At 49.6% G+C, this 21865-nt stretch overlaps 2 protein-coding genes across 2 annotated transcripts in view; one reads left to right on the top strand and one right to left on the bottom strand.

Annotated features, from left to right (window-relative positions):
- The window catches only part of LOC121857221 (equilibrative nucleoside transporter 1-like), a 120905-nt gene that overhangs the window by 73400 nt on the left and 25640 nt on the right, over nucleotides 1-21865 (bottom strand). The gene's annotated exons all lie outside the window — the stretch shown is intronic.
- LOC121857279 (glutamic acid-rich protein-like) lies at nucleotides 7471-9987 on the top strand. The gene is made up of 2 exons (XM_042353269.1): nucleotides 7471-7730; nucleotides 9549-9987. Exons 1-2 carry the CDS (start codon nucleotides 7471-7473, stop codon nucleotides 9985-9987), a joined length of 699 nt encoding a protein of 232 aa, XP_042209203.1.

Raw genomic sequence — 21865 nt, 5'->3', positions numbered from 1 at the left:
TGGTGGTGGAGGAGGTTGGGAGGTGGTGGTGGAGAGGAGGTTGGGGGAGGTGTGGTGGTAGAGTGACGGGGGGTTTGAATGTTGGTGATGGAGGTGGGAAGAGCAGGAGGAAGGTTGGGGGAGTGTAGGTGGTGGTAGAGGAAGGAGGTTGAGGGTGTTGGGGAGAGAGGTTGAGGGAGGTTGGGGGTGTTGGTGGTGGGGAGGAGGAGGTAAGAGATGTTGGGGAGGGTAACCGGGAGGGCCCCCCTCCCCATCATTGTAGAGGCCTGCCAACACAGGTCCTCTCATTTACTTATAAAACTACCCGTATTCGTGTTTCGTACACACACACACACACACACACACACACACACACACACACACACACACACACACACACACACACACACACACACACACACACACACACACACACACACACACACACACACACACACACACACACACACACACAATTTCGTCAGACCTCTCCCGTGTTTCCTTCCTAATGGCTATGGCCGGGTGCCACACCTGTGATTGGTTCCCCGCGTCCCCTACGTCATCAAACGAACCAATTAGCATCCAGAAAACCATTGACGCCCGCAACGCCGTGTGTAAGGAGATTGGGAGCGTGAATGAGAGGGGAAGTGAGAGGAGGGAGAGAGGGGAGACGTGGTGAGAGGAGAGAGGGGAGGGAAAAAGGAAAAATGGTGGAAAAGAAAGGGTGGATAGAGAAGTGATCGGAGGGAGAGACCATGTATTCTTCCTCTCTCTCTCATCCACGCGTCAACACACACACTCACCCCACGTGTCCTGCCTCACCTCACGTCCACCACTCTCTCACCCCACGTGTCCACTCTCCCTCACCCCACGAGTCCACACTCTCCCTCACCCCACGTGTCCACACTCCCTCACCCTCACGTGTCCCACACTCCCTCACCCCACGTGTCCGCACACCCTCACCCCTCACGTGTCCTCTCTCACCCCGTGTCCACACACTCTCTCACCCCGTGTCACACCTCTCACCCCACGTGTCCACACTCTCTCACCCACGTGTCCCTCTGCCTCACCTCACGTGTCCCTCCCTCACCCCTCACGTGTCCCCCTCTCTCACCCCGTGTCCACACACTCTCTCACCCCACGTGTCCACACTCTCTCACCCCACGTGTCCCACCTCTCTCACCCCACGTGTCACACTCTCCCTCACCCCGTGTCCCACCCTCACCCCACGTGTCCCTCCCTCACCCCTCACGTGTCCCACCTCTCCCTCACCCCACGTGTCCACACTCTCTCACCCCACGTGTCCACACACTCCCTCACCCCCCACGTGTCCACACCCCTCACCCCCCACGTGTCCACACTCTCACCCCACGTGTCCACACTCTCACCTCACGTGTCCACACTCTCCCTCACCCCACGTGTCCACACTCTCTCACCCCACGTGTCCACACACCTCACCCCCTCACGTCCACACTCCCCTCACCCCACGTGTCCACACACCCTCTCTCACCCCACGTGTCCACACACCACCCCCTCATGTCCACACTCTGCCTCACCTCACGTGTCCACACACCCTCACCTCACGTATGCACACTCTGCCCACCTCACGTGTCCACACACTCACCCCCACGTCCACACTCTGCCCTCACCACGTGTCCACACACCCCCTCACCCTCACGTGTCCACACTCTGCCCCACCACGTGTCCACACACCCTCACGTGTCCACACTCTGCCCCACCCCACGTGTCCACACACCCTCACCCCTCACGTGTCCACACTCTGCCCACCACGTGTCCACACCTCACCCCTCACGTGTCCACACCTGCCTCACCTCACGTGTCCACATCCCTCACGTGTCCATTCCATTCCTCCTCCCCACATGCTCCTCTGACCCATGCACTATTTTCATGTGACCTCCTGGTTCACTGAGGGCCAGCTGGTTCACACTGATGGCCAGCTAGTTCACACTGATGGCCGGCTGGTTCACACTGATGGCCGGCTGGTTCACACTGATGGCCAGCTGGTTCACACTGATGGTAGCTGGTTCACACTGAGGCCGGCTGGTTCACACTGATGGCCAGCTGGTTCACACTGATGGTCAGCTGGTTCACACTGAGGGCCGGCTGGTTCACACTGAGGGCCAGCTGGTTCACTCGAGGGCCGGCTGGTTACACTGAGGGCCGGCTGGTTCATTACTGAGGCCAGCTGGTTCACACTGGATGGTCAGCTGGTTCACACTGAGGGGTTGGCTGGTTCACACTGACCCCAACACAAACAAATTATGAGGTGTGTGTGAGTGTGTGTGTGTTTGTATACAGTGGCTGTTACCTGGTATTTATGTCTTGTTCATATAAATAATCATCATTATTATATTAATGATAGTGTTCATGTTGTTGCTTTTGTCGTTTACACTATAATTAATGTTGTTGTTATTGATGTTGTTGATGTTGGCATTGTTGTTGTTTTGGTGGTGTTATTGTTGTTGTATTGCTGATGTTTTGGCGGTATTGTTGTTATTGTTGTATAGGTTGGATTGTTATAGTCGGCACCACAACACCTGACCCTGGAGGGCTTGTCAATTTTCCAGGACTCCCTCAAAAAATAAGGGAAAATGTGTGTGTGTGTGTGTGTGTGTGTGTGTGTGTGTGTGTGTGTGTGTGTGTGTGTGTGTGTGTGTGTGTGTGTGTGTGTGAAGCTCTCAACAATGGCCTGTTTCTAGCGATATATCTTTTTCCCTTCCTCCCCACCTCCCTCACTCTCCCCTGCCCTACTCTCCCCCTCCCTCACCTCCACCTCCCTCAGCCTCCATTCTCCCTCACCTTCCTCTCCCCTTACTCCCTCTCCTCATTACCTTCCTCCCTCCTCCCTCCTCAACCTCCCATCTCTGCCTTCCACCTCCCTCACCACCCCTTCCCTCACCACCTCTCCCTCACTCTCCTTACCACTCTCTCCCTTACCACCTCTCTTTCTCCTCACTCTCCTCTCCTCATTAATTCTCCCTTTACTTCACTTCTCCTCACCACCCCATCTCCCTCACTCTCCCTTACCACCCCTTCTCCCTCACTCTCCCTTCTTCAAAATCATCTGAAAAAATAACGGTACAGATACAATTGCAGGTACAGATACAAGCACAGGTACAGATACAAGCACAGGTACAGATATGCACAGGTACAGATACAAGCACAGGTACAATATAGCAACACAGGTACAAAGACTACAAAACACCTGAAACACAATAAGGTACAATAGTCACCTGGCAAGAATGACCAAAAGGTGTAAAGATAATATGGTAGTCTCCAGTATAGTCTCAGGTAGTGAGCTCTCTCTCCAGGATTGATTTTTACACGTTCAATTTAGGAGAAAAGAGAGAGAGAGAGAGAGAGAGAGAGAGAGAGAGAGAGAGAGAGAGAGAGAGATAACACAAAAAACAAGAATGAGAGAGAGTAGAATGACATAGACAGACACACAAACAGAGAAAGACAGAGGAGACAAAAAAATAGACAAAGAGAAAGAAGGTAGAGAAAGAGAGATAAATCCGTGGAGGGCGTAGGGGGAGATAAGACAAGAGGTATGGAGGGACTGAGGGAGAGAGAGAGAGGGGGAAGGAAGCCATTGTAAGGGCGGTGGTGCCAGCGTCTGCCACCGCCACAACTACTACTATCACCATCACTAGTATCATCACCACTACTACTACTCTTACCATCACTACTACTACTATCACCATCACTAGTATCATCACCACTACTTTTTTTTTTTTTAAATGTGGCCCAGCCTCCAATAGCCACACCTTCGCCACCATTTATTTACCTTAATATTAAATATCCTAATACATAATAAGCTATCCTATCTGTGTTAAATTAGTTGAGCTGCAGATCTATGCGGCATTCGGTGACTGTAGCCTCATAGTCAATATCTGCAGCAGTTGTCGGAGAGGGCAGGAGCCTGTTCCTGAGGCAGAGCAAAGCCGACCGAAGGAGAGAGAAGGACAGTCGACATCTCATCCAGGCTGTAACATAACTTCTGGCTGCTGCTTCTGTTCGGAGATCAACCTCCGCGAGTCTGGCGTAGAAACATCTTGCACTTGGGCCCATCCCACCAGAGGTTGTGAACACTAGAGGAGTGAAGCTGCCTTGATCAACGTTTTGAATTCTGTCCCCATATGCCCTTCTCTTGTCGTTCTCGTTCCTCCTATGTGCAGCATCGAGAGCTAGGTTACGGTGACAAGTGGCCAGTGGGATCAAAAAATCCTGATGTCGAAGAAAGCTCGCTGTCCCCGCGTCCAGAATCCTCGAGCACTGACGTCCACACGGGCTTCGTTGGATGTGTTTGAAGTCCTATGTTGGAAGATCTCACCATCCAATGGAAGGAGGGTCGGTTCACTTGATATCACAGCAGATTTCCTTCAACATATTTGCTGTGAGATCACTTATTTCGTCATGCCTCATGCATATGAAGCCCCCTTTCTTGCACACCATGGCATGATCGCCATCATAGGAAGAGCCACACACGCATTGGGAGGGCAAACCTTCTACTGGCCTACCCTACCTTAGAGCATTGGCATCTGTAAATTCTTGTTTTTTTGAGACTGAAACCATTTGCCCTCATCGGTAACGTAGTTAACCAGTTCGAGGCGCCCACCTCCTGTGCTATAGCTACTTTTTTTAATTTCTCTGGTACTTGCAACAACAGTTGCTGCAACTTATCACTTTGGCTGTGCTGTCGTTCTGTCGTAATGGACCATCGAACCACTACTACTACTACTATCACCATCGCTATTACTACGACTACTACTACTATCACCACCACTATTACTGCTATCACCATTGCTATTACTACGACTACTTATATCACCATCACTACCACAGATAATGATATCACTACTACTACTACTACAATCACCACCACTACTATTACTATCACCACCACTACTACTACTATCACCATCACTATTACTACTACTGCTCTGCCTCGGGAACGAAAGCTTCGGCCCCAAAGCCGACAACAGCTGCAGATATTGACTATGAGGCAACAGTCACTGAATGCCGCATAGATCTGCGGCTCAGCTAACTCAACTCAGCTAGGATAGCTACTTATGTATTATGATATTTAATATTAAGATAATAAAATGGTGGGGGAGGCTGGAGAACATATTTAAAAAAAAAAAACTACTATCACTACTACTACTACTATCACCACCACTACTACCAACCATGAGGGAGAGGAGGATGAGGAGGGGACAGGAGGAGGGGGAGAGAAGGGAGGGGAGGAGGAGAAGGGGGGGAGAGAAGGGAGGGAGAGAAGGGGAAGAGAAGGGAGGAGAGAAGGGTGGGGACAGGAGGAGGGACAGGAGAAGGGAAGAGAAGGGAGGGGAGAGAAGGAGGGAGAGAAGGGGGGAAGAAGGGGAGGGCGGGGGAAGAAGGGAAGGAGAAAGGAAGAAGAGGCCGTGAAGGCGAGGTTTTATATTCAATTTAAGCGAGAAAAATAGACATTTCTTCAGAATATTTAAGATTCTGGACCCAGTTGCTCTCCTCTACTTTTTCCTCCTCCCCATTCTCCCCTTCTTCTTTCTCCTCATTCTCCCCTTCTCCTCTTTTCCTCCTCCTCCTGATGAAGAATGTCCGACGTTCAATTCTCCCTCACAATCCCCACACCCTCCTGCAGGCGTCTCATGACTTGAATATTAAACAAATAATATAATATTTTACTCTTAACCTCTCATTCACCCCCCACCCCCACATAACAAGGATTCTCAGCACTCTCTGATCATTACCATAGCCTCATCTGTTAGTTAGGGACGAAGTTACTGCACCATCATCACCACCGTCACCTGCTACCACCTGAGATCCCTCGTCCACATATTACTGTTCAACATTACAGCCGCCTCCAGCCCATACGACCACGTACTGATCGCTGCACAATCCCAACCATTGTAACAATCATCAACAACTGGTATAGTCTACTAGCCGGTCCTATATGTTCTTCAGTGAACCTAGAAACGTAGAGTACTATAAGGTTTTATGCTGGAAATGCAATGTACTGGTCATGAGGACTTAGAAACTGCCAGATGCTAATTTGCATATATTGAGCATTTTGCATAATTTGACCTAAGCCAAATCACTAAATCAGAATATCTTTCTTAGTAAACCACCTAAGGAATTCATTTTGGTGTCTAGACCCATGTTTTCGACCCCAAGGAATCTATTTAACATAGTTCCATGATCATACCATGCTTCCAACTGCCTGAAATTCAATACTGCCGACGTGCATATTGAGGTATATCGAAAAATCGCCATAACTCAATAACCGTTGAGGATAGAGACTTCGTTTCGATGTATAGACCTATGTTTTCGATGCCAAAGAGTCCATCTGTCATATTTTGAAACCACCATCACTCTTCTGAACACGTTAAAATCAAATATGACCACTGCACATAAAGAACCAAGTCGTAAATCGTCATATCTCAGCAACCGCAATGTGTCGGGAGGAGGAGGATTCTTTATGACAACGCCGAGACGATTGACCAGCACAGACTTGCTACCCTTTCGGAGGCAGCCATACTTATCGATGATTGACGGAGGCACGGGGCACAACTCATGCTGGAAGTGAGCTGACAATTTTAAGTTTCGTTTCCGTCCAACGACCAGGAGACGGGCGAATATGGCTTCCAGATCATACACTGTTTTGTCTTTCACTTTCACACTTCGCTTCAGTACCTGCATGGTCTTCACCTTCTTTTTGGTCGGACTGTGTGAGCCATCAGGGGCAGCGAAAGCGTTCTGCATTTTCTGACCGATCTAAACCGCAGCCTGTACGTTGAATTCTTTTGCAGATGCCACATGTCCATTGACGATGTTATACAGGGATGTGGAATGGTCAGCGAGTGGATGAGAATGCCTCCTGAGTTCATCCAGGACCTTCAGGCGGTCCTCTCTGTCCAACTCCCGTCTCTTTTCACCTTCTTTGTGTTTTGGAGGTGCAGAAGCAGGTTTTCCGCCAGGGCTGTACATTTCATCATGGCCATGGAAAGGTGTGAACAGACACTGAGCGACTCAATCCAGACAGCGACTTGTTCAGGGTTGGTAGAGATACCCTTTATGCCCCCCAGCTTGCTTGCCTTGCTTGATATACGTCTGCTCCCTGAACTGGTCGCCGGACACAGCGGTAGCTCCTTCAGAGTGACGACAAACATGTCCTCCATCGAGAAGATCTTTCTTGGCATCCTCCGCTAGGTGCTGCATTACCCGCAGGTGCCAGCTGATTACCGTGTATAATGATGATGCCCAGCCACAAAGAAATACGGCAACGTCTGCTCCAGGCAGTGCTGCTGTAGTAACCAGTCACCCTCTCGCTCGGCCCTCAGGAAATGGTGTGCAAGAATGGTTGGTGTGATAAAGCAGTCGACCCAAAGCTTGCCTGTGTGATGTTCCCTTGCCTTCTCGAGGTGTGCAACGATATCAACCATGACTTTTCTCTCCCTCCCGCAAGAAATCATGAAGAAGTGCAGCGACAACCATACGAAAGGCTCGCATTGCCTTTGGCCACGCCTTCCAATTGAAGATGTTGGCGATACCACCGTGCGCAGAACCGACGAGCTCCTCAACACCAGCACCTTTCATGTTGTATCCGATGGTGCCAATGAAAGACATCAAGGTGTGCATTATTCCTGGTCTCAGAACCACACATTTCCATCTTACAGGATCGCTCCACTTGACAAGACAGGCAATGATGTAGAGCTGCAGCGTTCTTCCCGGTTTGCAGTCGGGCTAATTCAAAAGTATTGACACCTTCTCGTGTGGTGCTCCTCCAAGCGTTACGGTGCGTAATCGTCTCCCAGGTGAGGGAGTCGATTTGGCACTTTTTCAGGTTTGTCTTAAGACTATCCTTATACCTTTTCAGTTTCCTGCCAGCGTTACGTTTACTATTCGTTAGGTGACTGTAAAGTAGCTGCTTTGGTAGTCTACTGTCGTCCATGTGGGTAACATGACCAGCCCAACGTAGTTGTTAGTGCTACATGCTCACTACAACACAAGTACTACATGTTCACTACAACACTAGTACTACATGTTCACTACAACACTAGTTCTACAAGATCACTACAACACTAGTACTACATGTTCACTACAAGACAAGTACTACATGTTCACTACAACACTAGTACTACATGTTCACTACAAGACAAGTAATTACATGTTCACTACAACACTAGTACAACATGTTCACTACAACACGAGTAATTACATGTTCACTACCACACTAGTATTACATGTTCACTATAACACTAGTATTACATGTTCACTATAACACTAGAACTACATGTTCACTATAACACGAGTACTACATGATCACTATAACACTAGTAGTACATGTTCACTACAACACTAGTACTACATGTTCACTACACACTAGTACTACATGTTCACTACCACACTAGTACTACATGTTCACTAAAACACCAGTACTACATGTTCACTACCACACTAGTACTACATGTTCACTATAACAGTAGTACTACACTATAACACTAGTACTACATGTTCACTATAACACTAGTACTACAAGTTCACTATAAATAGTACTACATGTTCACTATAACACTAGTACTACAAGTTCACTATAACAGTAGTACTACATGTTTACTATAACACTAGTACTACATGTTCACTATAACAGTAGTACTACATGTTCATTATAACATAGTACTACATAAACACTAGTACTGCATGTTCACTATAACAGTAGTACTACATGTTCACTATAACACTAGTACTACATGTTCACTATAACACCAGTACTACATGTTCACTATAACACTAGTACTACATGTTCACTATAACACCAGTACTACATGTTCACTATAACACTAGTACTACATGTTCACTACCACACTAGTACATGTTCATTATAACAGTAGTACTACACTATAACACCAGTACTACATGTTCACTATAACACTAGTACTACACTATAACAGTACTATATTTATGATCATTACAACCAGAGTAATACGTGCAGTACCTCTTACTACATTAACTGCACTGAGGTGGACTCCCCCCTCCTTGCCAGAGTGATCACTTAATTAACCCAATAGCAACGATGGCTTACGGTAATTTTCATCATTATGATGTATTCGGTTTGTACGTTCAAAACATCTCGTATAACTGTTCATATGAGGATATTAAATACATCTTTAATGAACATGGTGGCATGGTGGACTGTTACATGCCTTATAATAAAAACAAAACCTGGCACCGCGGTGTTGCCAAAATCCGGTACTGTGATGAGCAGCGCCAGAGGTTGGCCTTCACCAATAATGGACGAGTGGTCTACAACCAGCCCCTGAAAGTTTCTGTTCTGCATATCGACCGTAGAACACTCCATAATAAGTATAACGATCGACATTATTATTATAATCATCATTATTATGATGAAAGGGAATGTGGATCTCATCATCATCCCCAGGTGCCGCACCATCCTCAAAAACAACTTTATGATGAAATTGAGTATGACCGCCGTGAGAGCGGTCAACCACAACCCCTTCCCCAAAGGTCTCATGTGAGACCTTGCATAGGGAGGATATCGGAAGCAGTCATCTACACCCTCAGAAACGACCTAATCCAGAGGAATCTGACGACAAGTCGTGCAGTGAGGTGAAGAAGGCTCGCCTTCCCCCTCAGGAACGACCTATTCCACACGAAACTGACGAAGAGTCGTCCAGTGAGGTGAAGAAGGCTCGCCTTCCCCCTCAGGAACGACCTATTCCACAGGAAACTGACGAAGAGTCGTCCAGTGAGGTGAAGAAGGCCTGCCTTCCCCCTCAGGAACGACCTATTCCACACGAAACTGACGAAGAGTCGTCCAGTGAGGAAGACGACGACGACAAGTCGTCCAGTGAAGAGGAAGACGACGAATCGTCCAGTGAGGAGGAAGACGACGAATCGTCCAGTGAGGAGAAGGACAAGTCGTCCAGTGAGGAGGACGATGAGTCGTCCAGTGAGGAGGCTCAGTGACGTGTTTGTATGTTATTTTTTATTATGAATTAATAAATAATATAAAATTAATAGAGTTTCTCTTGTCCTGTGTCCCACACACTAACCCCCAAACAACTTGCCCCCACCTATCCCAGCAAAGACTACGCTCCCTTCCTTTAAATCATCTCTTAAAAAATATCTATTGTCTAAGTATTAATATTTCTTGTAACACCTCCTATATTTACAGTACCTGCTTTTATTGTACCATATTTGCCAACTAGACATAATCCTGACAGCTCTGTCCTCTTGTTCAACCTTATTACTGTACAACCCAGGTTGTACTGCTCCCCCATTATACTTATGTTTTTCAATTCCACTGTAATTTATGTATATACTTATAATAATAAAAGTAATAATAATAATAATAAATAAATAAAATTAATAAATATTCAAGTGATAACCGAGGTAACATTATGAGATGTTCTTATTACCACCATGCTATTGGACTATTCCAGATGATACTAAATGTTACATAATACTTCCTTGAGATAAATGTGTAGTATACAGTATATCAGGTGCCTCAAAGAGAGCTCAGGTACACCCCCCACACACAATACACCCCCCAACACACTACACCCCCCCAACACACTACACCCCCGCACACACACTACACCCCAACACACACTACACCCCCACACACACTACACCCCAACACACTACACCCCCAACACACTACACCCCTGCACACACACCACACCCCAACACACTACACCCCCAACAAACACCCCACACAAACCCAACACACCACCCCAACACACCACACCCCTGCACACACACACCACACCCCCAACACACCACACCCCCACACACCACACCCCACACACACCACACCCCCCCACACACACCACACCCCACACACACACCACACCCCACACACACACCACACCCCACACACACACCACACCCCTGCACACACTACACCCCCAACACACCACACCCCCAACACACCACACCCCCAACACACCACCCCCACACACCACACCCCACACACACCACACCCCACACACACCACACCCCACACACACCACACCCACCACACCCCGACACACTACACCCCAACACACTACACCCCTGCACACACACTACACCCCCCAACACACTACACCCCCAACACACTACACCCCACACACACAACCTCAACACACACACCCCCTGCACACACACTACACCCCAACACACCACACCCCCTGCACACACACCACACCCCCAACACACCACACCCCCACACACACCACACCCCACACACACACACCACACCCCCACACACACACACACCCCACACACACACACCACCCCACACACACACACCACACCCCACACACACCACCCCCACACACACCACACCCCGCACACACCACACCCCAACACACCACACCCCAACACACCACACCTGCACACACACCACACCCCACACACACCACCCCACACACACCACACCCCACACACACCACACCCCCACACACACACTACACCCCCACACACACACACACACCCCACACACTACACCCCCACACACACTACACCTCCCACACACACTACACCCCCACACACACCACACCCCACACACACACACCACACCTCCCCACACACACCACACCCCCAACACACCACACCCCCAACACACACACCCCCACACACACCACACCCCCAACACACCACACCCCACACACACCACACCCCCGCCACACACCACACCCCCACACACACCAACACCCCACACACCACACCCCAACACACCACACCCCACACACACACCACACCCCCACACACACCACACCCCACACACACCACACCCCGCACACACCCCACACCCCTGCACACACACCTACACCCCTGCACACACACACTACACCCCCAACACACTACACCCCCAACACACCACACCCCACACACCACACCCCACACACACCACACACCCCCACACACACCACACCCCACACACACCACACCCCACACACACCACACCCCGACACACCACACACCCCAACACCACACCCCCACACACCACACCCCCACACACCACACCCCCAACACACTACCCCACACACCCCAACACACCACACCCCGCACACACACCACACCCCCAACACACCACACCCCACACACACCACACCCCACACACACACTACACCCCACACACACACCAACCCCCACACACACTACACCCCACACACACCACACCCCACACACACACCACACCCCACACACACACCACACCCCCCACACACACCACACCCCCACACACCACACCACCCACACACCCCACACCCCCGCACACACCACACACCACACCCCAACACACCACCCCCAACACACCACACCCCAACACACCACACCCCCACACACCACACCACCACACCCCACACACCACACCCCACACACACCACACCCCTCACACACACCACACCTCCCACACACACCACACCCCACACACACACACACACCCCCCACACACACTACACCCCACACACACTACACCCCCCAACACACTACACCCCACACAACCACACACACTACACCCCCCACACACACACACCACACCCCACCCACACCCCACACCACACCACACCCCAACACACTACACCCCACACACACTACACCCCCAACACACTACACCCCACACACACACCACACCTCCCCACACACACTACCCCTGCACACACCACACCTCCCACACACACTACACCCCCAACACACTACACCCCAACACACTACACCCCCACACACACACCACACCCCCCCACACACACCACACCCCCACACACACACTACACCCCCCACACCCCACACCCCTGCACACACACTACACCCCTCACACACACTACACCCCCAACACACCACACCCCCAACACACCACACCCCAACACACCACACCCCACACACTACCCCCCACACACACTACACCCCACACACACACTACACCCCACACACACACTACACCTCCCACACACACCACACCCCGACACACTACACCCCCAACACACTACACCCCCCGCACACACACACACTACACCCCCCAACACACTACACCCCCAACACACTACACCCCACACACACCTACACCCCAACATACACCCCTGCACACACACTACACCCCAACACACTACACCCCTGCACACACACCCACACCCCCAACACACTACACCCCCACACACACTACACCCCCACACTACACCCCCACACACACACCACCCCCACACACACTACACCCCACACACACACCACACCCCACACACACACCACACCCCCACACACACACCACACCTCTCACACACACCCGCGCACACTACACCATCCCACACACACACACCCCACACACACCACCCCCCACACACACCACACCCCCCCACACACACACACCTCCCACACACTACACCCCAACACACCACACCCCAACACACTACACCCCCACACACCACACCCCCCAACACACACACCCCCACACACACACCACACCTCCCACACACACCACACCCCTGCGCACACACCACACCTCCCACACACACACACCCCCACACACACTACACCCCCAACACACCACACCTCCCACACACACTACACCCCAACACACTACACCCCACACACAAACTACACCCCACACACAACTACACCCCACACACACTACACCCCACACACACACCACACCCCCACACTCACACTACACCCCACACTCACACTACACCCCCAACACACTACACCTCTACACACACTACACCCCAACACACCACCCCCAACACACTACACCCCCACACACACACCACACCCCACATCAACCTGGCACCACCCTACAGAATAGCCATTTGTCGACCGCACCAACCCTCTTCCGCCACACAACGACCTATTGTCCTTACCAATAAAGCCTACAATGGACACGGAGAATAATAGCACTTCTAACCTTACCCACACGACCCTGACACCACCGTTTTCCTGGTCTGGCGGCACAATGAACCGTATATAATGTTATGGTAGTGGACCGCTGTATATAATGTGGTAGTGGACCGCTGTATATAATGTTATGGTAGTGGACCGCTGGGTATATAATGTGGTAGTGGACCGCTGGGTATATAATGTTATGGTAGTGGACCGCTGGGTATATTGTTATGGTAGTGACCGCTGGGTATATAATGTTATGGTAGGACCGCTGGTATAATTGTTATGGTAGTGGACCGCTGGGTATATAATGTTATAGTGACCGCTGTATATAATGTTATGGTAGTGGACCGCTGGGTATATAATGTTATGGTAGTGGACCGCTGGGATATAATGTTATGGTAGTGGACCGCTGGGTATATAATGTTATGGTAGTGGACCGCTGGGTATATAATGTTATGGTAGTGGACCGCTATATAATGTTATGGTACTGGACCGCGGTATATAATGTTATGGTAGGGACCGCTGTATATAATGTTATGTACTGGACCGCTGGGTATATAATGTTATGGTAGTGGACCGCTGGGTATATAATGTTATGGTACTGGACCGGTATATAATGTTATGGTAGTGGACCGCTGGGTATATAATGTTATGGTAGTGACCGCTGGGTATATAATGTAGTAGTGGACCGCTATATAATGTTATGGTAGTGGACCGCTGGGTATATAATGTTATGGTAGTGGACCGCTGGGTATATAATGTTATGGTACTGGACCGCTGGGTATATAATGTTATGGTAGTGACCGCTGGGTATATAATGTTATGGTACTGGACCGCTGGGTATATAATGTTATGGTAGTGGACCGCTGGGTATATAATGTTATGGTAGTGGACCGCTGGGTATATAATGTTATGGTAGTGGACCGCTGGGTATATAATGTTATGGTAGTGGACCGCTGGGTATATAATGTTATGGTAGTGACCGCTGGGTATATAATGTTATGGTAGGACCGCTGGGTATATAATGTTATGGTAGTGGACCGCTGGGTATATAATGTTATGGTAGTGGACCGCTGGGTATATAATGTTATGGTAGTGGACCGCTGGGTATATAATGTTATGGTAGGACCGCTGGGTATATAATGTTATGGTAGGACCGCTGGGTATATAATGTTATGGTAGTGGACCGCTGGGTATATAATGTTATGGTAGTGACCGCTTATATAATGTTATGGTAGTGACCGCTGTATATAATGTTATGGTAGTGGACCGCTGGGTATATAATGTTAGTAGTGGACCGCTGGGTATATAATGTTATGGTAGTGGACCGCTGGGTATATAATGTTATGGTAGTGGACCGCTGGGTATATAATGTTATGGTAGTGGACCGCTGGGTATATAATGTTATGGTAGTGGACCGCTGGGTATATAATGTTATGGTAGTGGACCGCTGGGTATATAATGTTATGGTAGTGGACCGCTGGTATATAATGTTATGGTAGTGGACCGCTGGGTATATAATGTTATGTAGTGACCGCTGGGTATATAATGTTAGTATGACCGCTGGGTATAATGTTATGGTAGTGGAGCCGGTATATAATGTTATGTAGTGGACCGCTGGGTATATAATGTTATGGTAGTGGACCGCTGGGTATAATGTTATGGTAGGACCGCTGGGTATAATGTTATGGTAGTGACCGCTGGGTATATAATGTTATGGTAGTGGACCGCTGGGTATATAATGTTATGGTAGGACCGCTGGGTATAATGTTAAGGTACTGGACCGCTGGGTATATAATGTTATGGTAGTGACCGCTGGGTATATAATGTTATGGTAGTGACCGCTGGGTATATAATGTTATGGTAGTGGACCGCTGGGTATATAATGTTATGGTAGTGGACCGCTGGGATGTTATGGTAGTGACCGCTGGGTATATAATGTTATGGTAGTGACCGCTGGGTATATAATGTTATGGTAGTGGACCGCTGGGTATATAATGGTAGTGGACCGCTGCAATGTTATGGTAGTGGACTGGGTATATAATGTTATGGTAGTGGACCGCTGTATATAATGTTATGAGATCACATATAATGTTATGGTAGGACCGCTTATATAATGTTATGGTAGTGGACCGCTGGATATAATGTTATAGTGACCGCTGGGTATATGTTATAGTGGACCGCTGGGTATATATATATATGGTACTGACCGCTGTATATAAGTTATGGTAGTGGACCGCTGGGTATATAATGTTATGGTAGTGGACCGCTGGGCTGCCTTTTGACTGTTCGGTTAAATACAGTGATAAATATCCGGAAATGACGAGATGTGTGTAATATAAAATAATAATAATAATAATAATAATAATAATAATAATAATAATAATAATTAACGGTTTATTGAAAAAGTTCTTCAGCCCGAAGGCTGAAAATATACATTGGACAAAAATGACTTATTACATACAAAGACATGGGGTTATTACAGTTGATGGCCAGGGCTGGTCATGGAGACACGGAGTGGTGTGGTGTTCACGTGGTGTAGTAACTCGTCCTCAGGTGTTGACATGAAGGACCCCACGTGGTCATGGAGACACCGGGTGGTGGGGTGGTGTCACGGCCGAGGTTGAAATGGCCTATGTTGGGGAGTATGTTGATTGGAGGGTGTTGAATGGGCCTATGTTGAGGAGTATGTTGATTGGTGGGTGTTGAAATGGCCTATGTTGGGGAGTATGTTGATTGGTGGCTGTTGAAATGGCCTATGTTGGGGAGTATGTTGATCGGTGAGTGTTTTGGTGATCAGTGACGTGTAACATGTTGTATAGTGAAGTAACCGCATGTGCATATTAGCTGAAATAACATATTTGCATAGTGGAGTAATAACATATTTTGCATGGTAATCAATAACATATTTGCATAGTGGAGTAATAACATGTTACATAGTAGCGTAATAACATGTTGCATAATGGCGTAATAACATGTGTTATATAGAGCTAATAATAACATGTTGCATAGCGGGTATAGCATGTTATATAGTAGCGTATAACATGTTGCATAGTAACGTAATAACATGTTGCATAGCGGTATAGCATGTTATATAGTGGCGTACTAACATATTTGCACAGTGGCTAATATATTTGCATAATTAGGTAAATAACATGTTGCATAGTGGAGTAATAACAAGTTTGCATATTAGCGAAATAACATGTTGCATAATTGTGTAACATATTGCATAGTATTAGTGTTTAAATGCACAGTGCAGCGAACACTCTCAGAACTTCATTGCTTGGATATTCCTTCAAAACTATCGTCCTACCCCACTTATTATATTATTATTACAAATTACTATTATTATTATTATTATCAATATTGTATTATTATTATTACTATTATTATTATTATTATTATTATTATTATTATTATTATTATCATTATTATTACTACTATTTCAAGGCAGCCGTTCATGACGGTAAACTTTAGGACGTGTGAATGAAGAACTTAAGTTACATCAACAGTATAGTGAATAACTTTCTCGACTTAGTGAATAGAAAAAATATATGTCCCTCGCGTCCCTATTACGTTCAGCCCATGGGCGCCTCTCTACCACCCACCACCTCTCTTAGGTCACCTCTGGCGCCTGTGTTGAGTCTTCATGTATGGACGGTAACGAGTGGGTGATGGACAGTATTAGAAGGTGGGTGATGGACGGTAGAAGGTGGAGTGATGGACAGTGAAGGTGGGTGATGGACGGTGGGTGGGGGTGGACAGTAGAAGGTGGGTGATGGACGGTAGAAGGTGGGTGATGGACAGTAGAAGGTGGGTGATGGACGGTAGAAGGTGGGTGATGGACGGTAGGTGGGGGTGGACAGTAGAAAGTGGGTGATGGACGGTAGAAGGTGGGTGATGGACGGTAGAAGGTGGGGTGGACGTGAAAGGTGGGTGATGGACAGTAGAAGGTGGGTGATGGACAGTGGGTGGGGGGTGGGTAGAAAGGTGGGTGATGGACGGTGGGTGGGGTGGACGGTGGGGGGGTGATTGATGGACGGTAGAAGGTGGGTGATGGACGGTAGAAGGTGGGTGATGGACGGTAGAAGATTGGGTGATGGACGGTAGAAGGTGGGTGATGGACGGTAGAGGTAGGTGGACGGTAGAAGGTGGGTGATGGACGGTGAAGGTGGGTGATGGACGGTGGGTGGGGGTGGACGGTGGGGTGGATGGACGGTGGGTGAGATTGGACGGTGGGTGGGGGTGGACGGTAGAAGGTGGGTGATGGACAGTGGGGTGATGGACGGTAGAAGGTGGGTGATGGACGGTAGAGGGGAGACACAGTGCAAGGGGAGACACAGGTGCAAAGGGAGAGACACAGGTACAAGGGAGGACACAGGTACAGGGAGACACACACAGGTACAAGGGAGACACACACACAGTTACAAGGGAGACACACACAGGTACAAGGGGACACACAGGTACAAAGGGAGACACACACAGGTACAAGGGAGACCTTGCACAGGTACAAGGGAGACACACCTGAGTGCAAAGGAGACACACACAGGTACAAGGAGACACACACAGGTACAAGGGAGACACACCTGCAGGTACAAGGGGAGACACACAGGTGGGGAGACACACACAGGTACAAGGGGAGACACACACGGGTACAAGGGAGACACACACACAGGTACAAGGGGACACACAGGTGCAAGGGAGACACACACACAGGTACAAGGGAACCCCACACACAATTTACAAAGGGGAGACACACACACAGGTACAGGGGGAGACACACACAGATTACAAAGGGAGACACACACAGGTACAAGGGGACACACACAGGTCTGGGGACACACACACGGTTACAGGGGAGACACACCTGGTGCAAGGGCACACACAGCAGGTGCCTGGGGAGACACACACAGGTACAAGGGAGAACACCTGGGTACAAAGGGAGACACACACAGGTACAAGGGAGACGCACACGGGTACAAAGGGAGACACACAGGTACAAGGGAGACACACACAGGTGCAGGGAGACACACACAGGTGCCAGGGAGACACACACGGGTACAAGGGGAGACACACACAGGTACAGGGAGACACACACAGTGAGTTACAAGGGGACACACACAGTGCAAGGGAGACACACACAGGTGGGGAGACACACACAGGTGCAAGGGAACACACACACAGGTGCAAAGAGGAGACACACTGTGGTGCAAAGGGTACACACAGGTGCAAGGGGACACACACAGGGTACAAGGGAGTTACACACACAGATACAAGGGACACACACAGTTAGGGAGACACACACAGGTGCAAGGGAGACACACAGGTCCTGGGGAGACACACACAGGTACAAGGAGACACACACAGGTACAAGGGAGACACACACAGATTCTGAGAGACACACACACAGGTACAAGGGAGACACACACAGGTACAAGGGAGACACACACAGGTACAAGGGAGACACACACAGGCACAAGGGACACACACAGGCACAAGGGAGAGACTACGGGTACAAGGGAGACACACACAGTTACAAGGGAGACACACACAGGTACAAGGGAGACACACACAGTTACAAAGGGGAGACACACACAGGTACAAGGAGACACACACAGGTACAAAGGGAGACACACAGGTACAAAGGGAGACACACACAGGTACAAGGGAGACACACACAGGGCCTGGGGAGAGACACACACAGGTACAAGGGAGACCTGGAGTGCAAGGAGACACACGCAGGTGGGGAGACACACAGGTCTGGGGAGACACACACAGGTACAAGGGACACACACAGGTACAAGGGGAGACACACACAGGTACAGGTGAGACACACACAGGTACAAGGGGAGAGACACACAGGTACAAGGGAGACACCCACACAGGTACAAGGGAGAGACACACAGTTACAAGGGGAACACACAGGTACAAGGAGACACACACAGGTACAAAGGAACACACACAGGTACAAGGGGAGAGACACACAGGTACAAGGGAGAGAGACACACAGGTGCAGGGAGACACACACACAGGTACAGGGGAGACACACACAGGTACAAGGGAGAGACACACAGGTGCAGGGGAGACACACACCCCACCAGGTGCAAGGGACACACCTGGTGCAAGGGGACACACACAGGTACAAGGGAGAGACACACAGGTGCAAGGGGACACACACCTGGTCCTGGGGAGACACACACAGGTGCAAGGGGAGACACACACACAGGTGGGGAGACACACACACAGGTACACAAGAGGGAGACACACACAGGTACAAAGGGAGACACACACAGGTACAAGGGGAGACACACAGGTACAAGGGGAGACACACACAGGTGGGGAGACACACACAGGTACAAGGAGACACACACAGGTACAAGGGGTACACACAGGTGCTGAGGGGCCTGCACACAGGTACAAGGGAGACACACAATTACAAGGGAGACACACACAGGTACCAAGGGACACACCTGGGTACAAAGGGGACACCTGGGTGCAGGGGGACACACACGGGTGCAAGGGACACACACAGGTGCAGGGGACACACAGGTGCAAGGGACACACACAGGTGCAAGGGGAGGACACACAGGTGCAAGGGGGGACACACACAGGTGGGGGCACACACAGGTGCAGGGACACAGGTACAAGGGAGACACAGGTACAAGGGGAGACACACACAGGTACAAGGGAGACACACAGGTACAAGGACACACACAGGTACAAGGGAGACACAGGTAGACACAGGTCAAGGGAGAACAGGTACAAGGAGAACACAGTTACAAGGATGAGAGACAGGAGGGGAGGAGAGATGGGACGTGGTGTTACAGAGTATTAATGACTGTATCCAATGAACTCACCTCCGATACGGTGTTAGGTTATAAATGATTGATAGTTCTCCTCCTCCTCTCCCACCTGCCCTCCCACCCTCCCACCAGTACTCCAACCAGTTGCCTCATCAAGATCTCAGTTCCGCTACAATTTCATATAGTGTTACTTGATGTTACGTCCTGTTACGCGCTGTTATTTTGAGTGTGACGATGATGTGATGGCGGTTAAGTGTTCATTCTAGTTCACTACCTCCACCCCCTCCTCCCTCCCACCACCGTACCCTAGTAACTAACCCTTCCCCCCTTCCACCAGCACGTGACACCCCACTACACCTCCCCTACTTGATATAATATTCCGTCTGATGTGCAAACACGGTGTCGATTGCATCCTTCCTTCCTTCCTCCCTCCCTCCTCCCCCTCCTCCCTCCCTCCTTTCTCCACACACTACCTCTGCTTCCCCCTCCTCCTCCTTCTCTCCCTTCCACGCCACACTACCTTTCTCTCTCCCCCACTCATCCCACTCTGTCCCTCTCCCCCACTCATCCCTCTCTCCCCACTCGTCCCTCTCCCCCACTCGTCCCTCTCTCCCCACTCGTCCCTCTCCCCACTCATCCCTCTCTCCCGGGTATTGTCTGTTTATCTCCATCAATATACATTATTCGCAATTTGCACCATTATAATTCATGAATTTCCATATCTATGCAACATCGTCCACCCCACTTCCTTCTGTTTCTCTTTGCCTCCGTCTTCGTCTTCTTCATCATTCTCTCTCTGTCTCCCTCCCCTCCAAGACCATTCCTCACCTCCTCCCTCCCCCACATTCCTCTCTCTCACACCCTCTCTCCTCCCCCTCCTCACACTCCCTCCCCTCTCACTCCTCCCCCTGTTCTCCTCCTCTCCTCTTCACCCTACACCTCATATCTTCTTTACTCTCTCATCTTCCTCCTCCTTCTCCTCTTCTTCTTTTCTCCTTTTATCCCTCTTTCTCTCCCTATCTTTTATTTCCCGTTTCCTTCTCCCCTCCTTTTATCTCCCGCCACTCTCAGCTTGCCTCTTCCATCCCACTCTCTCTCCTTTCCACTTCTTTCCCAGCCCCTCTCATGTCTCCCATTCTTTCCCTCTCACTTCTCTCTCCCAGCCTCTTCCCCATTCTTTC

The sequence above is a fragment of the Homarus americanus genome, unplaced genomic scaffold (genome assembly GCF_018991925.1).
Source record: "Homarus americanus isolate GMGI-L3 unplaced genomic scaffold, GMGI_Hamer_2.0 scaffold20465, whole genome shotgun sequence".
Classification (NCBI taxonomy): domain Eukaryota; kingdom Metazoa; phylum Arthropoda; class Malacostraca; order Decapoda; family Nephropidae; genus Homarus; species Homarus americanus.
The sequence above is the reverse complement of the archived record's forward strand: the minus strand, read 5'-3'. Positions and strand labels throughout refer to the sequence as shown.

What these genes read in the sequence shown, in the direction of transcription:
- LOC121857279 (XM_042353269.1), top strand. Translation starts at nt 7,471, where the DNA reads ATGAAGAAGTGCAGCGACAACCATACGAAAGGCTCGCATTGCCTTTGG. An exon ending in GAGCTGCAGCGTTCTTCCCG is followed by an intron (nt 7,731 to 9,548) that starts GTTTGCAGTCGG and finishes GACCTTGCATAG; the next exon opens with GGAGGATATCGGAAGCAGTC.